Raw genomic sequence first — 24,807 nt, forward strand, 5'->3', positions numbered from 1 at the left:
AAACAAGAATGCAGGCCTAATCAAGTTAGGGCAAAGAAGCATGTAATTACTGTCAAAGAACAGTGAGTGAAAATTCAGAACAAGCCAGGAATCAAACTTGAAAAGAAAAAGCTCACAGGGAAGAAACAAGCATGCTGGATGTAACAACACAGAGAGAAGAGAAGATAAAAAACAGATCCTAACGCTGTTTAGAAAAGGAAAAATCTGAAGGAGACAGGAAAAAGTAGTCTAGTGCCTCTTCCACAGTCTGGCCTAGGACAGAGAGCACAAAGCAAAAGGTAACCATAAAGAAAGGGATGCAGCACAGGGATGATGGCAAAACAAGCCATGTACATGTGGTTTTAAAGCATCAGCTTCTGTCTCAGAAAAATCAAGAATAGCAAGGATCTCCAACCACAAGCAGGCAGTTGTGAATAAAGTTTTCTCCTTGACCCTGCTTTGATTTTACCTACTTCTTTTCACTCATATACTCACACTTCGGAGAAAGTCAATTATCAGTATGATGTGCGACATAATTCATACTGAATTCATCAATACTAAACCCACCCATGATTCACTCAATGCTTACATACCTCTCTGCAATTCTACCCTATCCACTTTATAGCAACTGTAAATTCTCCTACGGCTGTGTAATATGTATTACGTTCACGGAATAACTTACATTGGAAGAGACTCCTGCTAAAAGCAGAGCCAACTGAAGCTAAAACCAACTTCAGAGGTCAAGTCGGTTTTGCTTAGGGCTTTGTCCAGTCACATTTGTGCACCTCCAAAAACATATTCCACAGCTTCTCTATCATTCACCCTCCCTCAATCCGGTGTTTGACCACCTCCACTGCGAAATTTTTTGCCCAATACTGAACTGGAATTTTCTTTGTTGCAATTTGTGTCTGCTGCCACTTGTCCTTTCACTATATGACCCTAAGAAAAGCCCTAGAAAATACTAAATATCTAATAGGACAGAATAAGGAGGAGGGGAAAAAAGATCATTGTAGTCACGAGGAAGCCTTTGGACATCCAGAACTTTTAGTAGGTAATGAGCATCCAGCTTTTTGATGCCTGAAAAATTTGTCTGGTCAGGTGCGGCAGAGATCTAAATGAGGCCATCAAAAGGACATCACTAGACATTTATTTAAGATGAAAGATGATTGTTAAGACACAGGAAAAACAAGAAACAATGGTATTCCAAATGGTATGCATACTGCAAATGAAAAAAATAATTTTGTATAGTAAGGTTAGGTACTCACCATCTCTCTTGCAATCTCCACAGCTTCCTGCAGCCCATAGAGCCTGCCACAGACCAGGTAGATCCCATTGGCCCAGAGAATACAACCCTCATGGACCCAAAATTCATTGCTGTCAAGAGGTAGTTCAGGAATTTGTAACTCCAGCTCAGTGCCACCTTCTGAAGTGGGCATAGAGGGTTTTGTGTCCAAAGGAGTCTTTTCACCACCACTGCCACCATCAGTGGTTGCTTTTTTACAAGAAGCTCCCCTTGAAAGTGACCGAGAGGCTCCGCTACAGTCCTCAGAGCGGTGCCGCCTCTTAAAGCGGGGATGAGCAGCTAGGCTTCTTTGTTCCTTCTGTTGTTGCTGTTCCTCCTCCTCTTCCGTATCTGTCTTGGAACCATTAGAAGCACTTTTGTGCCGTACCTTGACTTTGCTCTGCATTTCCGTGGCCCTCTTTGGAGGTGGGTTCTTGGGCAAGGTGGCTGCGTAATCCTGGGGGTAGAAAGGACCAAAGAGGTCACCCATGTTGCGATAGCTGGCCCATTTGCCACACAGGCAGCAAACCAGATGCCCTAAGACAGAAGACTCTGTTACTACAGGGCCCTGCAGCATGAAAGTTGAGGTGGGCAGCACTTTGCTCTCTGCGTTGCTAGGAGGGGGTGTTGAAGACCTCTGTCCTTTCCGACCCCTCACCAATTTGTTCTGCTCCTCTTCCTCTGCATTAATGATTGTGCACACAGCGCCTAATTCACACTTGTTTACCACATGAATATAAGGGAAAAAGGACTTGTTCTTGGAGTCAGTTTTATCTACAGACTGGGTAGCATATTTAAGCTTGATCTCTGGTTCTTGAGGCTCCACAATTGGAGCAGCACGTCTAGGCTTCCGTTTCCGTGGCTGCGCTGCAGGTTTTCGCCTCTCCCTCCTTTGCCTCTTCGGCTTTGGCTCACCACCACCTACCCCTTCTGAAGACTGTGAAGGTACTGGTGGGGGTGGTGGGGGCGGTGGCAGTTGCTGCTGTTGTTGCTGCTGCTGCTGCTTCTTCTGCTTGTTCACGCTCCCAATTGGCCTCCCCTTTTTCTTTCCAGAGGGAAAATATCCCTTTGGAGGGAAACCATCTGGCTTGGGTGAAATGTTTGTCACATCTCCATCTTTTTCCTCAGACTTTGGATTTGATTCAGAAGTAAACACACTTGAAGGGGAAATTGTTTTTGAGTCTGAAAAGGTCAGAGATCCACCTCCACTTACAGATCCATCAGACCTTCCCTGACCACCTGACTTCTGAGAAGGTGGTGGTGCTGCACTGGATCCTGCTCCTTCTTTACCAATACTGGCAGTTTCAGGGACCTCTTTCTTGGTTTTATCATCCTCACTGCTTTGCCACTCTTCTGAAGATCTTGGAACAGTTATTTCACCAGTTGTATCCTGGCTTGCTGGCCCCACTTGATCTGATGATATCTCTCCTTTTCTCTTCTCAGCCTCTGGTCCATGTCCAGACACACCTCCCCCTTCAGGTCCACTCTTAAGGGACAGGATGTCATCAAGAGTGACAGTATCTGCACCAGTTTCAGCACTGTTGGTAGAAACACTTCTCCTAATATTGGGGGATGTAATTTTTTGAACAATAGCTTCCAGTTTTAATCCTCGCCCCTTTCTTGGGGGCAATATTTTGGTCTTAGCCGGGCTTGTGAGGGAAACAGCAGGGCAATTCCTATTATCAGGACTTGGCAGGTCCTTGAAGGAATCACCCTTTGCTACTGACTTGCCAACATCTTGGCTTTGAGATGAATGGGCATAGGAGTTGTATGTTTTATCAGTTCCTTCTTTTGCTGAAGTCATCAGTCGCCCTTTATCTTCACTACCACTGTTCTTCATATCCTGTGGCTGTCTTTTGGTAGGGATGGGCGAGATGAAAGAACGGACTCTTCTCCTCATAATTAATGGATTTTGAGGAGACTGGTCTTCCTGGCCAGGGAGCCTGAGCATGGCGTTACTAGGCTTGGGCAGATCTGTAGATTCCTCTCGTCGATGCCCATCGCTTTCTTGAGGACAAAATCTTTTTTGGTTGGCTGCTCCGAGAGGGCCACTGCTTTTGGCAGGAGAAGTTTGCCGAGAGAGGTCCCAACCAGATTCGTGATGCTGCAACTTCTGGTTGCCATGTTTCAGTTCAGTGCATTTGCTCTGAGTACTGTCACTCCCCATAACACAGCGCCCAACTTCCTGGCTTCCAGTATCATGATAAGAGCTACCTTGAAGGTACATCATTCCATCCTTGTCATTTTTTAAGGGACTCCTTACTCTTTCCAGAAACTGCTGTTGTCTTGGGCTCTTCCTCGCTCCTTCCTGCCTGTGCTGAGCTGCAGCAATCACACCCTGAGCAGTGCTGCTTGCCCAATCTTTGTATTCTTCCTGCTGTTGCTGGTATATCTGTCTCTTGTAATGATACTGGGAATTTAAACTCTGGTTAGGGTCACCAAAAGCATGAGGCCTAGCATTTGTGTGATATGCTGAAGCCAAAGATGGGCCTTCTGAATTCTGAGGGTAAGCAGAATGCAAGGAACCTCTGTTAACTCTTTCAGATAGTGTCATGTGTGGGTTCATGTGATGCAGATCTGTCCCTGGGCCTCTGCTTCTGCCTGGTGACATTTTCAGCTTATCAGCAAGGTCCTGAAACTGAGAAGGTGATTTACCCCTGCTGCTTCCAGTTCTGCCAGGTGCTCGTCTCATTTGTGTTGATCTGCTGTCCTGCTGGGGAATGTAATCTGGAGCAGCATCGGAGACTGCAGCTCCAGGGCTAGCGTTGCCTCGGAAAGATTCATGCTTGATGCCAGCAGGATGACAATGGTCTCCTGTTTTTTTATTATTGAGACTAGCTGAGCTCTTTGACTGTTCAAAATCTTCTTCTTTTATTTGCCCACTGTGAGCTTTCATCTTTGTTTCCATGGATACTAAACCACCAGGGAGTATTACTGACTGACTTAAACCAGGGGCAAGACGTTCACTCCTTCCACTTCTGGCCTCAGGACCCATGTGCCCCATTGGGTGAGGGCCAGGATCTCTGACAAGTTGCCTTAATGGAGATATGTCACAGATCACTGATCTCCTCTCTGAGAGTGCTCCTCCTTCATGGGCAGAAGACTGAGACTCCACATCAAACTTTCTAGCAATAGGGTAATCAGCTAGATTTATCTGCTTCATGTCAGAAGCTGTGCCGCTAGACTTCCTATCCCACGGACCCCAGTGAGGGCCTTCCAGGAGAGACCCCATACTTTTATTTAAGAGGCCTCTATTGGTCAATTCATTGGTTTGACTAATTAAGATATTGGGCCTCATGGCTCCCTCTAAACTCCCAGCCATCCCAGAATGCTCCTGTGCATTCCTAGAATACCTTCTGTCTGGATGATGGTGGTACCCCTGTAAGACCTCCTGTAGGAGGCTAGGAAACTTCTCATTCCGGCCTTTGCGCTCACTGTGCCCTGGAAAATCCCCTTTTTCTTGACCAGAAGGATACTGTGGAAAGCCACCAATATTTCTCTGTATGCCAGCTGCTATACTATCCTTGTAGCTGTATCTTAAACTACCAGGAGATTTGGAAGGTTCTGTTCTTGCAGGAAAATTTGGCCCAACAACTGCATGACCAGGCTGGCTGTTCCCCTCTCCATTGTGGTTAGTGTTATCTCCACTTTTGCTCCCTTTACTTCCTCCTTGAGTTTCTGCCTGTGCCCCTGTATGCCCAGCTTCTTTCGTTCCACTAGCACTAGCTGGTGCCTGAGTGGCTGTGGAAGCATCTTCTTGTGCAGGTTTATCTTGTCCGCCTGACTTTTCTACTCTTCCTGTCATGGCTTCCCGGGAAACAATCACCCCAACTGCCTTTTCATTCACTTTTGGGGCATTTTCCACGGCCACTACAGCTTCCTTCCCATCAGGGGAGGCCACCTCTTCCCTAGCTGCTGGGCTGCTGCTGAGTTTTGATGGCTCATTCTGAGAGCCTTGTGCTGGTGAGGAGTTGGATCTCTCCAAGTTACCCCCTTTGTAAGTGTTGTCTGAGCTGGTGCTTTGGCCACTCAGCTGTCTCACCCTTTCCCCATGATCCTCTGAACTACTGGAACAGCCACCATCAAGGGACTCTGCCAGGGGAGACTTGAGTTGCTCCTCTGCCTGAGAGGAGCCTTCTGAGTTGGTGCAGCTGTCAGCCTTCTTTGACGAGGATGACCTTTTGGAATTTTTCTTCTGAGGTGCCAAGGCATCCGAAAGCAACATGTGCTGGACTGTATTGGGCAGATTGGCCACTTGAGAACTAAGAGCACTCAGGCTGCTCAGCCCTGGATCTGTGAGCCTTTTTTCCTGCAGTCCTTCCAGCCCAAACCCTTTGAATCCCCCTGCATGAGCATTGGGGCTTGGCATCATAGATGGCGTAGGACTAAGCTGAGGCATCATCTGCAGAATTCGGTTTCTAGAACCCATAGACATGTTGCCTTGCCCACACTGGAGATTTTCTCCACCTGGCATGAGTGGAGAAGGGGTAGAGCTGCAGCTTGGAGACTGAACCACAGATGCTGCAGGAGATGGATTAGAGATTGGACTGAAGTTTTGGTGGAACTGCATCGGTGACCTTACAGGAACTTCAGTCTGGCTGTACTGTCCCACTTGACTTTGAAGAGAGAGCTTGGTGGCAGCATTTGAATACTGCATTACATGCTGAGGTGGGTGCTGTTGCTGCTGCCCCTGTTGCCCACTTTGGGGCAGCTTAGACTGCTCGAAGCTTTTCATCGGTTGAGTCTGAAAGCTGTAGTTTGACTGGGTCCCATATGCCTGTGCATTGGAACCCACAGCATGACCTTCATACTGCGACCCAGAATTCACACTGTAGCTTCCATCATAGTTCTGTCCTGACTGGCCAAAACGCTGCGGGGAGGGGAAAGAGGAGGATGATGACGATGAAGGTGGCTGATAGTGTTGGCTGAACTGACCCACTCGTAATTGGTACCCAGAAGCAGAGGAAGGCAGGGTGGATGGACGCTGCATTGGCTGCAAGTGTGAGGTGCTAGAAGCAGACTGGCTGGAAGCCTGGGGTAAAGGCTGATGAGATTGATAGATCTGCTGTCTCAGCTGCTGCACCTGCTGCTGCTGGCCAGAAGCCTGCTGCTGATACTGGGCACTCCCTGGAGAAAAAGGACCAGTATAATCCTGTTGATAGTGTGATACACCCCCAAGGGTTGAATGCTGTGTTTGAAACTGGCCCACATGTCCCTCACTCCCATACTGACTCCCAAAGCTACCCCCTTGAGGGGGCCCATAGCTCTGTACTGGTCCAGAAGGCCTGCGCTGAGGTGGCTGCTGCCCTCCTGACACCACTGGATCTTTGTTGGCAGCCATATAGTAAAACTCTCCTGCTTCTTTTCTGAAACCTTGGTAGCTCTGATGGCCAGAGCTCTCACCAGGCATTGCTGTAGAGGCTCCTGTTGCTCCACGACGTCCACTGCCAGCACCTCCTCCAAAGCTCTGGAACATCTGGGCCTGCTGGCGAGGGCTGAACTCTTCCAGTCGGGATGAACCGTGCACTTCCTGCGGGTAGCTCTGCTGGTTTCCGTGATAACTACTTTGCTCCCGAAAGGACTGCATGCTGTTCAGCAGCAGAGCGGCAGCTCAAAAGCCCTCCTAAATGGGAGAGAGAGAAAGAGAGAGAGAAAAAAAAAAGGTATAGCACCCATATTGTAGCAGTCACATCAATACCACTGCTCAATTTCACTGTTTTAATAGTAATTAAAATTTAGTATTTGTCTCCTACTTTCTGGTACATTAATGTGTATCCCCTCTCCTTGCAACTTTCCAACCTTCTAGGTAGTGCAAGTAAGGGGAGTCACTCACTTTCAAGAAAATACAAGTCAGTGGCGTACCACCAGTTGGGAGTGCATTTTCAGCATTAGTATTTCCCCAGTCATTTACCTACTTGGTTTGTTTATGTGCCCCTGAAGAAACAAACTTCCCACAGTATTTTGCAAAGCAAAGGATAACAATCCCCACCCTCCAGCTATTCTCTATGGTGAATACCAAAGTAATCAAGTATTTTGTTACAATGTTTTAAAGATGCAACAAGTACCCTGCAACGCTCTCAAACCACACTTGGATCTACTATAGGAATGATATCCAAGGTCCACATTTCACTCTGGGAAAAATTGCTATTACAGAACAGTCAAGATACCATTGGCCAAAGCTCAAACCAAGATACTCCCATGAAAAGGATCTATGGGAACCTGTGAAAGAACTGACACCAGCACACGCAAAGACATCTGCTCCGTGCTCTGGTCCTGCCTACTCCAGTGACACTTTCAGGTGAAAACCGCCACAGCAAGACAACACATCGTATTTTCCCCCACCATCTGCTTTGTTTTAAAAGATGGAAAGTCCACTGTATTTGAGAAGAAGGGTCTACACCTTCATCCCTTAAGAGTTTAATATTACCTTGAATGAAACCTAACTGAAAACATGTCAGCCAGAATACATATTTTGGAACACCATGTATGATCATCTGCATTTACATTATCAACTCCTAAGCAAATGCACTTCAGGAAGGCTCCTGTATGTACTTCAATCTATTATTCAGTGTGTGGAATCATGACTCATCCTCAAGGACTGGAACACAGCTGCAAAATGTTTGGGGACCCTGGCTAGTCCCTCTGTAAAAGCCTAGATATCACTATGCATTAATATCACTAGATGCATTAAGAAAAGTATGGTAATGAACAAGTATATACATATACACTTATTTGATTTATTTAAATAAACCAATTAACAGATGACAAAAGCATTTAATTTCTGAAACACTTTGTGGTTTTCTCTTCCTGAAAACAAACTGGATAAAGCCACCTGGAGAAACTCCTTCCTTTACATAAGTGTTAAGACAATGCTCACACTTTTCCAGGAAACAGAACCCCGACTTCTCAGATGGAGGACTTCCTGGAAGACTTGCCTGCATTATGTGTTGTCATTTAGCCATGTTTGGTGCTTGCCACATTCAATTGAACTCACTCAGAATTAAAGTCAAGTTTTTCTCTTAGAAGTTTTGTTCAAGTCGCAGATCACCAAAGAGTCCCAAGGAAATAGGCATCCAAATGAGATGCAGGCAATGTCTGGCATCATGCTCTTTTTCCCATCTGCCTCTCAAGTTTTGGTGGGCTTTTTTTTAAAAAAAATATTAATACGTATGTTATATACAGAAGGCTCTAACTCTATCATTATCATCTTCAGAAAGGCACCTTGGATATATCTGGGTTTCTACTATCTGTTTGGGCATGCAGGCTACAGAACACACACAAAAACCTCCACTGCAATGCATGTCTCCACCGCCCCCCTCTGCTAACTCAAAGGCATCTTTGCATTGCAGCCTTAGTCGGCTTGATGTCCACAAGAATATTACTGAAATGCTTATCACAATCAGAAGGGAACTTTCATATTGTTAATACTTCCAACTCTGTCTAGGAAGTCAGCTTTACTGCTGTTTTAATCTTATACTCTAAGTGTCATACTGTAAGAGTGTTCTGCTGAACTTCCACTTTTTTAGCATGTATTACATGAGTAACACTTCTATGAATGCCACACTGTGCTAATCCATCCAGTTTGGGCATCTTATGGATAAACCCCTCATTTTTCTGAATTACTCCCTTTCACATTTCATCACTTTGAAGCTCCTGCCCTCAACACTACGATACCCCACACAAGCACCTTTCTCTTTTTTTGTATTACTTGCTGTTAAGGTGAAAAATGAGACAAAAAATAAAAGCAGGAAAGAAAACTTATATACAAGTAGAAGGAAGTTATCAAACTAAAGGCAGGAGGACATCTACTGTTGTAGAAAGCAGCTTCTCTAGATAAGCAGTTTAGGGTTCTGCAATCGGCAACATTCACGTGCTATGAAGACTGCATGCATGCCCTGGCAGTCACATGCTTTGCATCTTCTTCTCATGAAAGCAACACTTCCATCTTCATCACAAGCCCAGTCTCTCGCAGAATCTCAGACAAATATTTTAAAGTATTACTTTAATGTAGCTTACTTTGCATTGTCTGAACAAGGTCTCAGGAAGCCTCTTTCACATTACATCATACAAAAACTTTGATCACTGATGATACTCATTCTTCTCTAATACTAACAAAGGCTTGAAAATTGCTAATACATAGTAGCAATGCTAGGAAACATGCTTAAGACCTCCTCGGTATTAAAAAAGAATAATTTTAATTACATAATGGAACAGAAACAGCATAAGATACCTTCAGAAACAGAGATCCAGTAAAGGTCAACCTGAGGCACAAATTCCTATCCTCCATAATCTCATCCAATCACATAATATTTATTTAGTCCAGAAGATACATACACTTAAAACAGGAAGAACATGTTTTTCTCCTTAAATCTATTTATTTTTTTTAAATCTTGAATTTTACCCTGACAAATAAACGAAGTTTTCATCAGGAGAGCTTAAATTACTGGTGCCCTAAGCAAATGCTTTCCATTTTCGTGTCTCCTGGAGAATACTTGCTCTGAGTATCTCAAGGAGCTTTAGGAGAATCAGTAGAATGTCAGGAGAAAAAAAAAAGGGGGGGGGGAAGAAAAAAGAAATGGTTTTTCATTAATAACAGGAGTAAGAAAAGACATGAGATGCTTCAATCCATTATATCATTGATAACTTAAGACACACAGTACATTTCCTGTTACTAATGTACTATAAATATAGGACTATTACAATTACTATTGTAATAATTTCTCTTAATAACAGCACTGTAAAGTGCTTAGATCGAAGTGCTATGTTCTCAGCAAAACCACCAAGAATAATTCCATGAGCAAGCCTTGTTAACAAAATAGATTCAGACAGATGAGGCCTTCAAAGTCTACCTAGATCCACAAGAATTGATTAGATTTTTACTGGACACCTTTAAAGAAAACATTTACAGTTGGTACATACCCCTCCATATACACCAGCTGCCAACTAGAGGGTACGATACAATCATATAAAACTCTGTAACAGTGGTACACCTCTGTAATCCCACCCCTAGCAGAAGGGGCAAAGTCCTCCAAAAAAGTGCTCCATGAACAGCCACAAATTACACACATTTACAGTATTTTCCAACACACCCAACAAAAACATCCAAAGCCTTTCCTATTTATTCAAAGGGAAGGCAAGATTCTGGCACAGCTTTCACTACTCTAGTGTCACAATTGCACTCTTACTTTCACTACACGTGCACCCAGCTTTCTCAATAAAGCTTCATGATTCTCAAGTATTTACAGCCTGTAGCTGTAAAGCCATCAAAGTATATCCATCCAGAGATTACAGACTGCATTCACTAGTCTAAGCAGTGTCACTGTGCTCCAACATATTTGTTTCTTTCCCAATAGCTCAGTAATCAAAATTTGCCTTCAACCTGGTAGGAACAAAGGAAGCGTATTACAAGCTTGTGTGACTGATAAAGAAACAGCCTCACTTACGAAATCACTACACATAAGTCACAAACAGAAAGATGCAGTAGGTCCTCTTATCCATATTTGTGAAACATCTGAAGTTAGTTCAGGCAGTCTTTCAACCTACCTTCTCCATGTGAACTTACATTTAAACACATCTACAATGCAGATTTTGTTTCTTGTTTAATCATCCAAAACAGCCTTGTAGAACTTTGTTAATATAGGAGTTCCTCAAAATATGGAGCTACTGCATTGCGATCCTACTGTGAGCAAGATTATCAAATGGTAGTCAACAGCATGAAGCATCTTTCAACAGTTCTTACATGTACACGAGACTGCCCCCAACCATTGCTGATTAACAGGGTTCATCAGTACTCCCACACCAAGACTGCTGTGTGAAATGATCTTCTGCAACATGCTGCGCTAGGTTTTTTAAATCTATACGAATCTTTAAAACATTTTTGTCCCTATTGTCAAAGGCTGGACAAATACAGGACAGCTGCCCAGATCTTCCCACATAATACTGATGCCAGCATACTAGTGCATCACTGCAGACAGACAGCTCAAAACAACTGAGCCGAAAACCAAAATACTGTGAGGATATGCTTAATTCTTAACAATAATCCTATAAAGGAGCAAATAAAACCAGCATCACTTAATTCTGTAGGATGTAAGTGAGGTCCTTCTGCTTTGTTGAATTTTCTTTAGATTTGGGTTGACTACTGCGACCCATCTGTGCAGAGAAGGCTCAGGCAGCAGTCAAATGCAATATATTTTTAGTGATCTGTCAAAGACCTCTCACTTCCTAGCATGCTTATCAGGAAAGAAAATGTAGTTACAGGCAGGCAACAAACAGTAAGATAGTATTTTCCATAGTCAAAAAACGTACACAAGCAAGTGGAGTTTTTATAGTGTGTCCGGGCTTCTGATTAAAGTAGATTTATGTGCAAAATGCTATGCAAATAACAGAGATAGACATATATGTGTAGCTATTTCTAGTCACAACCCATAAAAAATGCAAAAATTAACATTTTTGTCCTTCCTCAATGTATCTTCTTAAAGTAGCAGAGCACACCCACAATCAAAAAAACCTCACCAAACCAGAATCTGACTATGAGCAACTCAGAGGCATAATTTTTAAGTAAACAGTCCCCAGGAATTGAATTAAGTCTGAAATACAGGAAAAAGATTTCCATGTAGAGTATCATTTCCACTGTCAAGGCCAGGCTGCTAACCCTCATTTCTGCAGGTACACAGTTATTATTTGCACACCTGAGCAATGGCTGGGTGTTTCAGTTGTTTCAGTTTTGGACGAACATTACTCTGTCTGCTGCTTTGAAGAGAAGGCAAATCAGCTATGCCACAAGTAGATGAATTTAAGGATCAAGCCCAAGACAGCATTTAACAAAGATCTAATTTATTTCTTCTACATTTCATGCCTTTTTAAAAGTAAAGGGAAGCTAGTTTTAGTTTTCAACCTTAGGCGTAATATGGAAGCAAACCGAGACAGCCAGCACTTCAAAAGGTCACCAGTTTAAGCAATAATACTCACTGTTCATTTATTTCAAAAAGTTGTGGTTAACCTGAACTGCCAACAGATTTTCTTCATACTTTCTATAAAGCTGTTTCAGATCCATTCAGTTCCATTAGAAGTTACTTTTGTATACTACAAATAAACAGAAGGATCTAAGACATGGGAAACTGATACTGTTTTATTTACCAGCGCACTTTTAGAGAAAACTGCAGTCAAATCTGGCTCTCACCACGCTATTCTAATTTATTCTATCAAAGAACCCTTACTACACCACTCAAAGTTAAAACTGTACACAATTAACTTTCACTGAGAGTGTCAGAACCTGATGAAGTAGCTAAACTGAAGGAGATAAAGTATCTCGGAAAGTGTATAAAAATAAGTTAAAACCAGAATACTACGTGACTGAAAACTGTATTTTACAGTAAAAAAAAGAAAGAATCATAACATGTCATTAAAACACCCATACGTAATTGTTACACTTCCTTAAGTGTCTAATAATAATCCATACTAGCAACATGTCTTGCAAATCAGTGCTAATACCAGTCTTGACAAAAAAAAAACACCTCAATTTTGTCCTGCCAATGGAAAACATCATCAAAAGAGTCCTCAAATGAGTTAAAGCTTGGCTAAGTAGATTGCAGCTAGTTTCCATCATCTCAGAGACATGCATTCTTTATCAAAATGTCTGTACAGCTTTTTAGGAAGTCAGTATGTACAAGCTTAAATCCAAACAATTAAGGAAATGGTTCTCACAGAACGGGTGAAGAACAGATGAGCGTAGCAGAAGGAACACAGTGAGCTTTGTCAGTTGAGAGAGAGGAATGCTCTGGGGATTATTGTGCTAGATAAGATCTACATTCACTTCTTATTTCATATATTTCCCTAGAGTGGCCGCAGAAAATTTTACTAAGCCTGAGTCACTGCATCTTCCTGTCTCACAGGGGAGATGTAAACAGACATATTCAGAGAATACAACTGCTACAATAAAAAGCATCATATAAACAAACAACAAACAAAATTTATCGGGATTTTGCATGTGGCTATTATAGGACTGCTGATTTTTTCACCCACCCCCAAAATATTTTTTCTGATTTTTTTCCAAAAACTGGCCACCAACATTTGATTAACAACAACTTAAAAATGTCTTTCTGCAAGTCTTCCTTACTCACCACATGAACAGAACTAAAATACCATCTCCAGTTTACCTCTGCACTTCAAGTGAAGTGTACTGTTAAATTCATATTCTTAAACATGAAGAAAGAAGTTTGACAAGAACAAAGTTTTGTTGTAAGCTGGTATTAATGTTGTGGCGATACAAAAATACATATCTCTAGAAATAACTAATGATCAAAGTTCAGCAGAATTTTATCTCATTTTATATATCTGATTTTATTATGCATCATTCATTCTTAGTCTCAATCTAACAGCACAGATGCACTTAAATAGATTTTAAAAATCTACCGACTGATGGAAGTTATCCATCTAAATTTCTAACAGGTATCATTATTTTAATAAGAATCTATGCAAATCAGTCAGACTGCATTTTATGTCAAAGATTAAAACAACAATTTTGATTTCACATACATGGTCAGTCCTCTATGCAATAGCTTAAGAGGTCCAGCCTCCTCCATGGTGCTAACACAGCCATTCATGCAGCAAACGGGATCAAGGTACAGATATGGTCGAGAAACAATTCTGTGAGGGAGAAAAGTCATTTATGAACTGACAGATCCATGTATTTTACCATTACACAAACCAGAAAAACGGACACAGCATGAACTGCTTAAGTGGCGTGGCTACTGAAGTGCACTTCAAATCAGATGGTCATATTTAAAAGGCTCTTCATCTTTACACAAGTCAAACAACTCTTCTCACCATCAAAATGAAAATAATACTGAACCTTCACCTCCTCCTTTCTTTTCTCCCAGTTGCAGATCAGCTGACTGTACATCCTAACCCAATTCACTAGTCCTCCAAAAATCTGGCAACTCATTATATGCCTCTCATTGCAAATTCACCTGTGTTTGTATATTTAATGTCTCCAAACAGTCAAACGTCATGTCTGCTTTGGCAATACAGCAAGATCTGAGCAACCATTTCAAGGACAGCTTCTGATCTGCTCTTCACCTCCTCAGTCATGTGAGACAGGAGGTTCAGCAGAGGCATCACAGCTCTTCACCTTTCAGTTACAAAACTGAAGACAGTGAAAAGGAGAAGTCAATTATTAATTGCAAGAGGAAAGCAGAAGAGTGTGAGCAGGGTTGCCAGGTTCCCACTCTGCAAGCTCCCACTTTCATTGCAGAAATTAATCCACTAACAGAAATACTCAGAACTACACAGCAGTAGAAAAACCTCAACACATTTTTAATTAACTTTTATAATTTGTACATACTAAATAGTAGCACCTGCCTTTAAAGTATTAAATGCATTACCTCTTCAAATTACGACAAGTTGCTAAGATGAATACTTAGGTCATATTTAATATTACCTGTAATACATGTCTGTCCTTTCTATTCAATGTAGCCTACACAATTAAGTCTTTTTATTCTGTTTTACAATGCCTGGTACAATGAGCCTGTAACTGAGACTCCTGGGAAATTGTCAAGGCAAATGAAATAAATGGATACAAAATCTCTATCAGTTATGTGCAAGTATTATTACAATACAGGTTATGCACTGTATACAAGAATTAAATCCACTGATTAGGATAAAATCTTTGTCGAGGATAACACCACCTAGTTACATTATATGCAATAACATTAAAATCAGGTAGAAATACAACCTCCATCTACTTAAACTAACAAATCAAAGAATTACCAACCAATTGCAAAAGAGCTGTACTCAAATTTACGTCCTCCAAACTTCTTACAGATAATTTTTGTTCCTTCAAGATAACACAAATTTAGCTATGCAGTATACCACTTTCAAGTTTCACGAGCCAAGGTTGTTATTCTTCCTATCAATTTAGCACTTCATCCCCCTGAAGTGACACAGATTTAAGAGCTATTTGGATGTGGAAGGTCTGCAAATATTCCTGTTGTGGAAGACTCAGAAAAAAAAATACAACCAAGGCCATATGATGTTTACTGATAAAATGTTTAGGGAAAAGAAGATTCTTCTCTAACATAAGAAAGAAGTGGTCGAACTTCCCTAAAAAAAAAACAACAAACAAATCCAAGCATTTTTAACATTTTCACAGTTACCCAGTTTTTCTTTCCCTGACATCTCTCCTTGTCTCCTACAATCCATACCCTCTGAACATCACTTCACTCATTCTTCCACCCTCTGGATTGCACAGCGTCTGCCTCATGCTGAAGCCAGAAGTTGAAGCAGACCGGTTCCTACAATCTGTTATCTCCCAAAACAGACTAACAGGAAGAGACTAAGACTACAGCCACAGTTAGAGAGACAGGAGAAACAGTTCAGATTCATACAAAATAACCTCATACATTTAAGTGATTCAACAAAAATATTACTTTAATAATACTATTTTAAGGAGTTCCTCCCCCTTCCTACCTTCCCATCCCAGCACTGCAGGTTTTCTTTGTTTTTTTCAGATTGGACCAGTTTCTTGAACCATTTCATTATGTACCCCACCACAGTTATACTGGCATAACCAACAGACAGGACACAGCATACTACAGTGTCGGAGCAAACAGTTAAGAACTCCTTCAATTCATAAGTCCTCTATCACTAAGTCTTGACCTAGAGCACTTAAATTGGTTGACTCTCACCAGCTCCCCCATGATGTCCATGAAAGCCTTCCAGAATTTCTCCTTCCATGTCAACTTTATGCATGTAAGGTGATTAAACTTCTAACACACCTCAGTTATTATATTATATATTATAAGTCTGAAATTATATGGTATAAACTCAGGCCACCGTATCCAACAAACAACATACTGTAACCTGTCACTTTACATTGCAGGCACCTAACTGTGCACTTCTAAGTTCTGCTGCCACAGCCAAAGACATGGTGATCAACAGTAGTCAGACCACACCAGTGTCACAAAATTAACTCTTAATGAGCATAACCAGTTACAGAAATGAACAAGCTACAACTGCAGATCTTCTCACAACACAGGTCTAAAGCTTTCTCCTCCCTCACCAATGACAGCAGCACCACAGTGAGTGTCAGGCAGTATTTGAGGTGTTGATGGAGACACTTGGAAAGTTCATGCATGAAGCTTCTACTCTGTGTATTCCATCTCATATTCTGGAGCATATAACCTGAAGTCAGCAGTTGAAAGCAAGAGGAGGGATGAGCACCAGAGAAGAAAACCTCTGTAAATACAGATTAGTGGAAGATAAAAAAGATGCTGTACTCTGAGCGTAATTTTTAGAAACGCTAGAGTTAAGATTTCAAAATAAAGACAGAAGGAGCTTTAGATGGTCCACTACTCTGAGAATCAGCCCCATCACTCTGTTAAACTTGAGTTTCCTGCCGTCATTCACCCTGTACAGCAAGAAGAGAAAAACCAAAACCAGAAGACTCCACTGTTTCTTTCTCCATTCTGTCTCCCCTCAAGAGGGAGGCAAATAAGGAGGGACAATTAACATAGTCCATACATGATAGATTATACATAATAATTCCATAATGCTAACATATTCCTAGAATTCTATTACAAGACCATAAAGATGAGACTACATTTCCTCCCTTGCTCTAAAACATCCAAACATTCAATCAAAAATTGAAAAGTTTGCTACCTTGTTTCAGCTAGAAAGATTACAAGTCACTGACTATTACCTTGAGAATTGCTCCTGATTTAATTCTTTATGTCTTGTTAACCAACCAGGCAAAAGGATCTTACTCCTCAGCTTACTTCAGAAAGGCAATGTACACACAGAGCTCATGAGGACAAATTTCATCAGTAAACACAGCCTAAAAGTCTTTATAAACACTACTGTTCCATGGATAAGCAAGGAAGTTTATTTCCTAATTCCTCCTCTTGTCCATATTTAGGAGCTTCCTGATCCTGCTTCTTGTTGAGCTGAGAGATGTGCTTTCCCCAGTGAGCTTGATCCAGATTCACTCAATTCATATTTTTCCAACCAACTTCAACCGGCTTTTGATTAGGCTAGAGCACAGATATAATTAACCTCTTCTCCTCCCCTTGCCACTTTCAGCAGCTCTGTTGTATATACACATCCCTTTGGTTTTCCACAAATTCCACCTTTCAAACCTACTGCAAATTATATTTCTGCAAGGCAAAAAGACAAGGAGACACAAAACGATCACGTGACAAGTCAAATTTATACATCCTAATTGCAGGATACCACCACCATCATTCAAAAAAACCCCATGTAGTCAACTGAGCAATTCTCAAGAAATCAAAGTTTTGTGTCTGATAACTGGAAGATGAGGAGACATCAAATGTAGAAGAGGCATCATAGGGAAGTACACCAGAGCAAAAGGGAAAATAGACCAGAAGGCAAAAATCACTACTCTGCTCCTCAAACAGCAGTAAACACGATGCTGACTTTAGTCAGAAGTGCAGAGATGCAGAATCCCACACTGCAGTGGACCTCCCTGGCTCATCACCAGAGCCAATTCCCTACCGCAGCTGGCAACCAAACAATTCAATGTCAGTAAAGATCTCCTCATGCACTCTCACAGTAACAGGAACGCTAAGGAAGGATGCTTCTCCATTACAGTGCAGTGATTTGGAGGGAAGGGGGGTAAGGATAGCACAGTTCAGGTTTTGTATGCAAAATAAATAGCATCACTTTGGAGCGATTCTTGATTATGCTCCTGCTACTTCCGCTCTCCAGCAGTACAGAAGAAAATCTGCCACTCAGTGATGCCCTGAGATACAAAGACAATCTGCTACCACCTTCTGTAACAATTCTGCCCAACTCATTTAATTCACTAACTGCTAAGCGTCTACCATAGTTTTCAAGACCTATCTAAAAGACAATTTTAAGGAAGCAATATGCACAAGGTATAGTCAGGATTAAGAACATCAGAAAATCTGAAGAGTACAACATTCCATGCAAATATGTGGGGGAAGGGGAAGAAGGCAAACTTCCACATGCATGAAGTGAGACAGGGAAAACTTACAGTGACAAACCAAAATGTACGCCATATGACAGAACACTGTTGACTTCACTCTTTTTTTTTTTTTTTCTCCTTGAATGCAAGATGAGAAACAAAAGGAAAACACATGATAATAAAGAATCACAGGATCAATTAGGCTGGAAAAGACCTTTAAGATCATCTAATAAAACTGTTCACCTAATTCAAGTCCGCCACCAAACCATGCCCTTATGTGCCACATCTACATGTCTTCTAAACACCTCCTCCAGGGATGGTGACTCAACCACTTCCCTGGGCAGCCTGTTCCAGTGCCTGACGACCCTTTCAGTGAAGACATTTTTCCTAATACCCAAACTAAACCTCCCCTCGTGCAACTTGGGGCCATTTCCTCTCATCCTATCACTTGTTACCTGGGAGAAGACACTGGCCCCCACCTGCCTACAGACTCCTTTCAGGCAGCTGTAGAGAGCAGTAAGGTCTCCCCTGAGCCTCCTTGTCTCCAGGCTAAATGCCAGTTCCCTCAGCTGCTCCTCACAAGGCTTGTTCTCTAGACCCTTCACCAGCTTCATTGCACTTCTCTGGTCATGCTCCAGCACCTCAATGTCTTTCTTGTAGTGAGAGGCCCCAAAACTGAACTATTTGAGGTGTGGCCTCACCAGCACAGAGGACAGGGGGACAATCACCTTCCTTGTCCTGCTGGCCACACTGTTTTGGATACAAGCCAGGATGCTACTGGCTTTCTCGGCCACCTGGGCACACTGCTGGCTCACGTTCAGCCGGCTGTCAGCCAGCACCCCCAGGTCCTTTTCCACCACTCTTCCCCAAGCCTGTGATATCACGTGGCGTTGTTATAAACGAAGTGCAGGATCCAGCACTGCTCCTTGTTGAACCTCATACAACTGATCTCAGCCCATCGATCCAGACTCTCCAGATCCCCCTGTAGAGCCTTCCTTGCCTCAAGCAGATCAATACTCCCCCCACAACTTGGTGTCATCTGCAAACTTACTGAGGGTGCACTTGATCTCCTCACCCAGATAATTGATAAAGACATTAAACAGAACTTGCCCCGATTCTGAGCCCTGGGGAGCCCCACTTGCAACTGGCTGCCAACTGCATTTAACTCCATTCACCTCCACCCTTCATGCCCAGGTGTCCAGCCCGTGTTTTACCCAGCAAAGCACAGGCCCATCCAAGCCATGACCAGCCAGTTTCTCCAGGAGAATACCGCGAGAAACCGCGTCAAAGGCTTTACTAAGGCCTATGCAGACAACATCCACAGCCTTTCCCTCCCCCACTAAGTGGGTCACTTTGTCACAGAAGGAGATTATGCTGGTCAGGCAGGACCTGTCTTTCATAAACCCATGCTGGCTGGGCCCAATTGCCTGGTTGTCCCATACATGCCACGTGGTGGCACTCAAGATGACCTGCGCCATAACTTTCCATGGCACTGAGGCCAGGCTGACAGGCCTGTAGTTCCCTGGATCCTCCTTCCAGCCCTTTATGTAGATGGGAGTCTCATTTGCTAACTTCCATTCGACTGGGACCTCCCTGGTTAGCCAGGACTGCTGACAAATGATGGAAAGCGGCTTGGTGAGCACTTCCACCAGCTCCCTCAGTACCCGCGGGTACATCCCATCCAGCCCCATAGACCTGTGTGTGCCTAAGTGGTGTAGCAGGTTGCTGACCATTTCCCCTTGGGTTATGGGGGCTTCACTATGCTCACCATCCCTCTTCCAGCTCAGGGGGCTGGGTACCCAGAGAACAACTGGTCTTACTATTGAAGACTGAGGAAAAGAAGGCATTACATACCTCATTCTTTACCTCATCCTTTGTCACTATGTTTGCTCGCACATCCAATAAAGGATAGATATTCTCCCCAGCCCTCCTGTTGCTAATGTATTTACAGAAATATTTTTTACTGTCTTTTACAGCAGTAGCCACATTAAGTTCCAGCTGGACTTTTGGCCCTTCTAATTTTCTCCCTGCGTAACCTCATGACACCCCTGTAGCCCCCCTGAGTTGCCTGCCCCTTCTTCCAATGGTCATAAACTCTCCTATTTTTTCCCTGAGTTCTAGCCAAAGATCTCTGTTCAGCCAGGCTGGTCTTCTTCCCCACTGGCTCATCTTTCAGCACATAAGGATGGCCTGCTCCTGCACCTTTAAGATTTCCTTCTTGGATTCCTTTGCCCTTCAGGACTACTTCCCAAGGAACCCTGTCAACCAGGCTCCTAAACAGGCCAAAGTCTGCCCTCTGGAAGTTCAAGGTGGCAGTTCTGCTGACCCCTCCTCCTCACTTCTCTGAGAATCAAAGACACTATCATTTCATGATCACTGTGCCCAAGATGGCCTCCAACAGTCACACCACCCACAAGTCCTTCACTGTACACAAACAACAGGTTCAGTGGGGCATCTTCCCTCGCTGGCTCGCTTACCAGCTGTGTCAGGGAATTATCTTACACTCCAGGAACCTCTTAAGACTGCTTCCCCTCTGCTGTGTTTCCAGTGGACAATATAATGCTGATCAAACATTGTTCACTAAATTGATTAGATAACCATTTATGTAAAAAAAAAAAAAAAAAAAGGCACATACAGTGTTCCCACTATTCCAGAACAATTCACAGGAAACACTGTTGGACAAATCAAATTTTATGGAAATTCAAGTGTATCCAGGCATTCGACCAAAGCTAACAGCAAATTGCAGATATTGAATTGCAAGCTGATTAACAACATTTCATTACAGTGTACAATGGTTTATTCCTTTAAGATCTGGCAGGTGTGACAGCACCTATTTTTCTTTCAGCTATTAAGTTTTAGATATGTTTTTCATAGTCATTAGCGATGCTGTATATGGACACAAGCCATCTATAGTCAGCTCTGCCAATACCAAGTCTCTAGTTCAATTAACAGCTATCACCAACACAGAGTTTGCAGCACATATTTTTACAGGAAAAGTTATATGAACAATACTTCCAATAAACTGTGTTAAAGCTTCTAACACAGTAGCTCCCCACACAATTTCTAAGTACTAAGCTCTTATCAGAACTCATTGGAGGGTTCTGTTTATGACTTGCAATTTACTAGCAATTAGATGACTGAGTTCATACTAGTAAAATACTCCAAAATAAATCATCATATTCCAGCACAGAATATACAATGATTCCATACACAGTTATTGGTATGAACACAGATGTGTTGCATGCTCACAACGAAGAGGGAAAAGAAAAAAAAAAATCATCTTCCTGGCTTTTTTGTATTTGTTGCTTCAGAAGCAGTCAAGAAATAATGGGCTTCTCAAATGGAGAACAGATCAAGTCTCAAAGGGACTCAAGCCAGGGCTCTCAGACAAAGAACCTGGTAACACTTCTTCCAGTCTTCCAGTATTATCACTGGTTACAAACACTGTGGTAAAAAGAATAAACACAAAGAGCATTGGGAAAAATCACATGCATATTCACTGTCACCAGGTCGAGCAGACAAGAGGATGCTTATGCTTTCTTCTACCACTTCATAACTCTGTTCTTGAGGAATCACTAGACAAGAGGCAGGAAAAAACAGTTTTACTGCAACATGAACGCTTTGTCATATCCAGGTAAAAACTGGAAATTTGACTGCTTGTGGTGCTGTTCACAAATACAGCACAAAGTAGTTCAAGAGTTGGTTAAATTTAATTTTCACCTTTTTTTTTTCTTTAAATGCAAATAGGCAGCACATCACAGACTCTAGAACATCCTGAACTATCTATCCTCCAACAGGGCTAAACAGAACCCACTTCCAATTATACATCAGCCTCAACTTTTTCGTCTTTGATTCTGGCTTCCCAGCCCCACACACACATTTTAAAAGGAAAGGAAACCCATGTACATACATAGTGAGGAAATTCATGTTTTTCCAAGTATCCCAAACCAAACCAATACATAACTTGGTGGTAAGCAGCAGCAGAAAGGCTCAGCTGAAGAAATCTAGAGAGGTATAGCTAGACACTAGTGGGACACAGATGCACCAGCAATGCTGTACACAGCTGTTAGACAGAATCTTCCATTTTTCCACTCAGTCAAGACTGAAGTCTAGTCAAAAACCGTAAGGGAGGGGAAGGGAGGGGACGCAGCTCAGAAGAATAACAATACTGACTTTTTTTTTTAAATAAGAAAAGTTTGATAGAAACAGAATTGCACATTAGGATCTCATTATCAGGATACAATAGCCTGCCCTGCGTGATTTTAGACAATTACAAACCTCTGCTTACATTGTGTTTGTCTCCTCTTTGAGTAGTACTAAACAGTTTTTTTAAAAAAAAAAAAAGTATTTCTACATAGCATATCAACACTATTAGAAGTGACTAACAGTAAAGACTTCCTTTATTTTTTATTTTTTAGAAGTCCAAAAGCCAAGCCAGACATTAAAATTTTTTCAGAGCGAGATCTCACTCCAGTCAGAGAAGAAAAACCACCTTTTGCTATTGGACTGCAGTTTAATTACTTGAATGGGAAAAGTTGGTTGGTCTCAGTCCAGTCTCTACTAACAAATCAGCATGCTAGTTGGCTCTTCAGAAACCGTTGTACATAATCTTTCCTGTCTCAGAGGCCAATCGCAGGATTAAGTAACACAAATTCTCACATAGCCAGTTAAGGTACACATTGAAGCCTGAGAAGCTAGCACTGCCAAAAACGTTTCTAATCTTTCAAAGTTATGAGAACTCAGGTTCCAAAAACATTAGTCTAATACCCTTCATAAGTATAAAATATAATTGAACAGGGTATGAAAAAATAAATACATGTTTTAATTAAAAAGCTACCCCACCCAAACAGAGATCTGGCATACCCTGTGTCAAAAGGCAAGATATGCATAAGCCAGCTATAAACTCTTAAATATACCCTTATCTCAAATTATAAGGAAGCCAAGCAAGCAGCATAAAATTATTCAGGTTTATTACATATTATACCCTCATTCCAGACAGCAACCTGCCAAGTTGGTAGAATAGGAATTGTGCAGTACAATTCCTATGAAGGGACCCTTCCAACAGCAGCAGTATTGCCATTTTGCTGTGCTTCATGGGTGGTTTAGTTAAACATGACCTAAAAAGGAAGGCAGAAAGGGGGCATGCAATGATTTTCTTTCTAACGTTATACTGAGAACCCAAAAGGATTTCTTTACGCACATTACCGCAACAGGAAGGGGGGGGGGGGGGGGAATGGACCCCCAAAACATACACACTTCACTCTTTCCCCTGCAGACTTTATACACGTATCAATCACAGATAGAACCATATTAAAAACTCTTTTACTTACACTGCTTTAAGCCTTTAAATTTAATCCGAGTATCCTTTCAAATGTAGTAAAGGAGAGGTTAATATCTCCCCAGTTCTTCAGCTGAAGATTAAGGAAACTTCTTCTGACAGTAAAAGGAGGGGTTTTTTTTACAACTAATAAAGAAGTTTTCTGTTTCATCTGAATAACCTTCAGATCTTATTTACGCATTACAGAAACAGATTTACTCCTTTAACATTCACCTCAAAACTTCTTTATGAAGAATTAGTTACCAAGTAAAGGATGAAACAACAACAAAAAGAATCCTGACCCCCTGTTAAAGACACTCACAACCAAGCTGCTCCTAGTGCTTTCATATAGGGAACCATGTTTAACCTGCCCCAGGCTGCAAAGGTATATTAAAGCATACATTTCAGCAAAACTGCAGGTTTCATCAGTTCCAAAGCCTCTGAAATCTGATTTAGAGATCAAAGCCCAAACTGTGTCAAAACACATACCATTCTACCAGAAACGACGCTAAGAGATTTAAAGCTAAGTAGTCTCAAGAATACAAACTTGCAAGAAGGCCCAAAACCCTCCCCTAGACATTTAAGTCTATTAATACAGACCGAAAGCTATCAAGCTTGTCTGAGGTCATTCCCAAAACTATAAGCAATCAGAATGTACTGTAGCAAGTCATATATTTGATATAAAAGGTGCTGTCATACTCCCACTTTGAAGGCATAGTAAGTTCGCTTGCTAATTTAACCAGAAAACACAAAAATATGCATTTCACATGCCAGCAATGTACAGAAATGAGGAAAAACTATTATTCTCTCCTTGTAACATTAAAGTTTAAGACATAGATGACTGAACTAATAAGTATCTCCGTCCTTTTTTTTAATAGTAATTCTTTCTGCAGTACACTAATGCAGCTGCCTTTTTATAGGCCAACAACATAATGCAGACACAGCAAATGAAGAAATACAGCTTCAAACAACTCAAGTTAAAGTGAACTAATAGGGAACCCTATTTGAAGGCACAGATTTAAGGAAAAACAACCATCCCAAAACATTTCAGCCAAATGAAAACTCACAAGTAACAATACTAAGTAGTATTTATCACATATACTTAAACAAATGGACTTAGTTAAGCATCACAATACCCATCTATAAGCCTCAGAAACCAAAGTTATCTAACAAAAAAGCAGTCTAGAAAACAGGTGAAAAAAGTCTAGCTCTTCCCGAATTGAGTTCGGCCAACATGCTACAAACCTAACCCGGAGGCTGCTGCATCTCCATCATGCAGTCACTCTA

General features: G+C 41.9%; 1 protein-coding gene across 9 annotated transcripts in view; it reads right to left on the reverse strand.

Annotated features, from left to right (window-relative positions):
* Nucleotides 1-24,807, reverse strand: part of TCF20 (transcription factor 20) — a 130,623-nt gene that overhangs the window by 38,116 nt on the left and 67,700 nt on the right. For 7 of the 9 annotated variants that reach the window (XM_040597063.1, XM_040597060.1, XM_040597057.1 and 4 more), the window contains one exon: nucleotides 1,245-6,884. In XM_040597063.1, the coding sequence (XP_040452997.1) occupies nucleotides 1,245-6,848 (5,604 nt within the window). In that variant the 5' untranslated portion in view covers nucleotides 6,849-6,884. Of the gene's footprint in view, nucleotides 1-1,244; nucleotides 6,885-13,795; nucleotides 13,924-24,807 lie in introns of those variants that run through there. The other 2 variants (XM_040597065.1, XM_040597061.1) reach the window with 2 other exon arrangements.

Source organism: Falco naumanni, chromosome 5 (genome assembly GCF_017639655.2).
Source record: "Falco naumanni isolate bFalNau1 chromosome 5, bFalNau1.pat, whole genome shotgun sequence".
NCBI lineage: Eukaryota > Metazoa > Chordata > Aves > Falconiformes > Falconidae > Falco > Falco naumanni.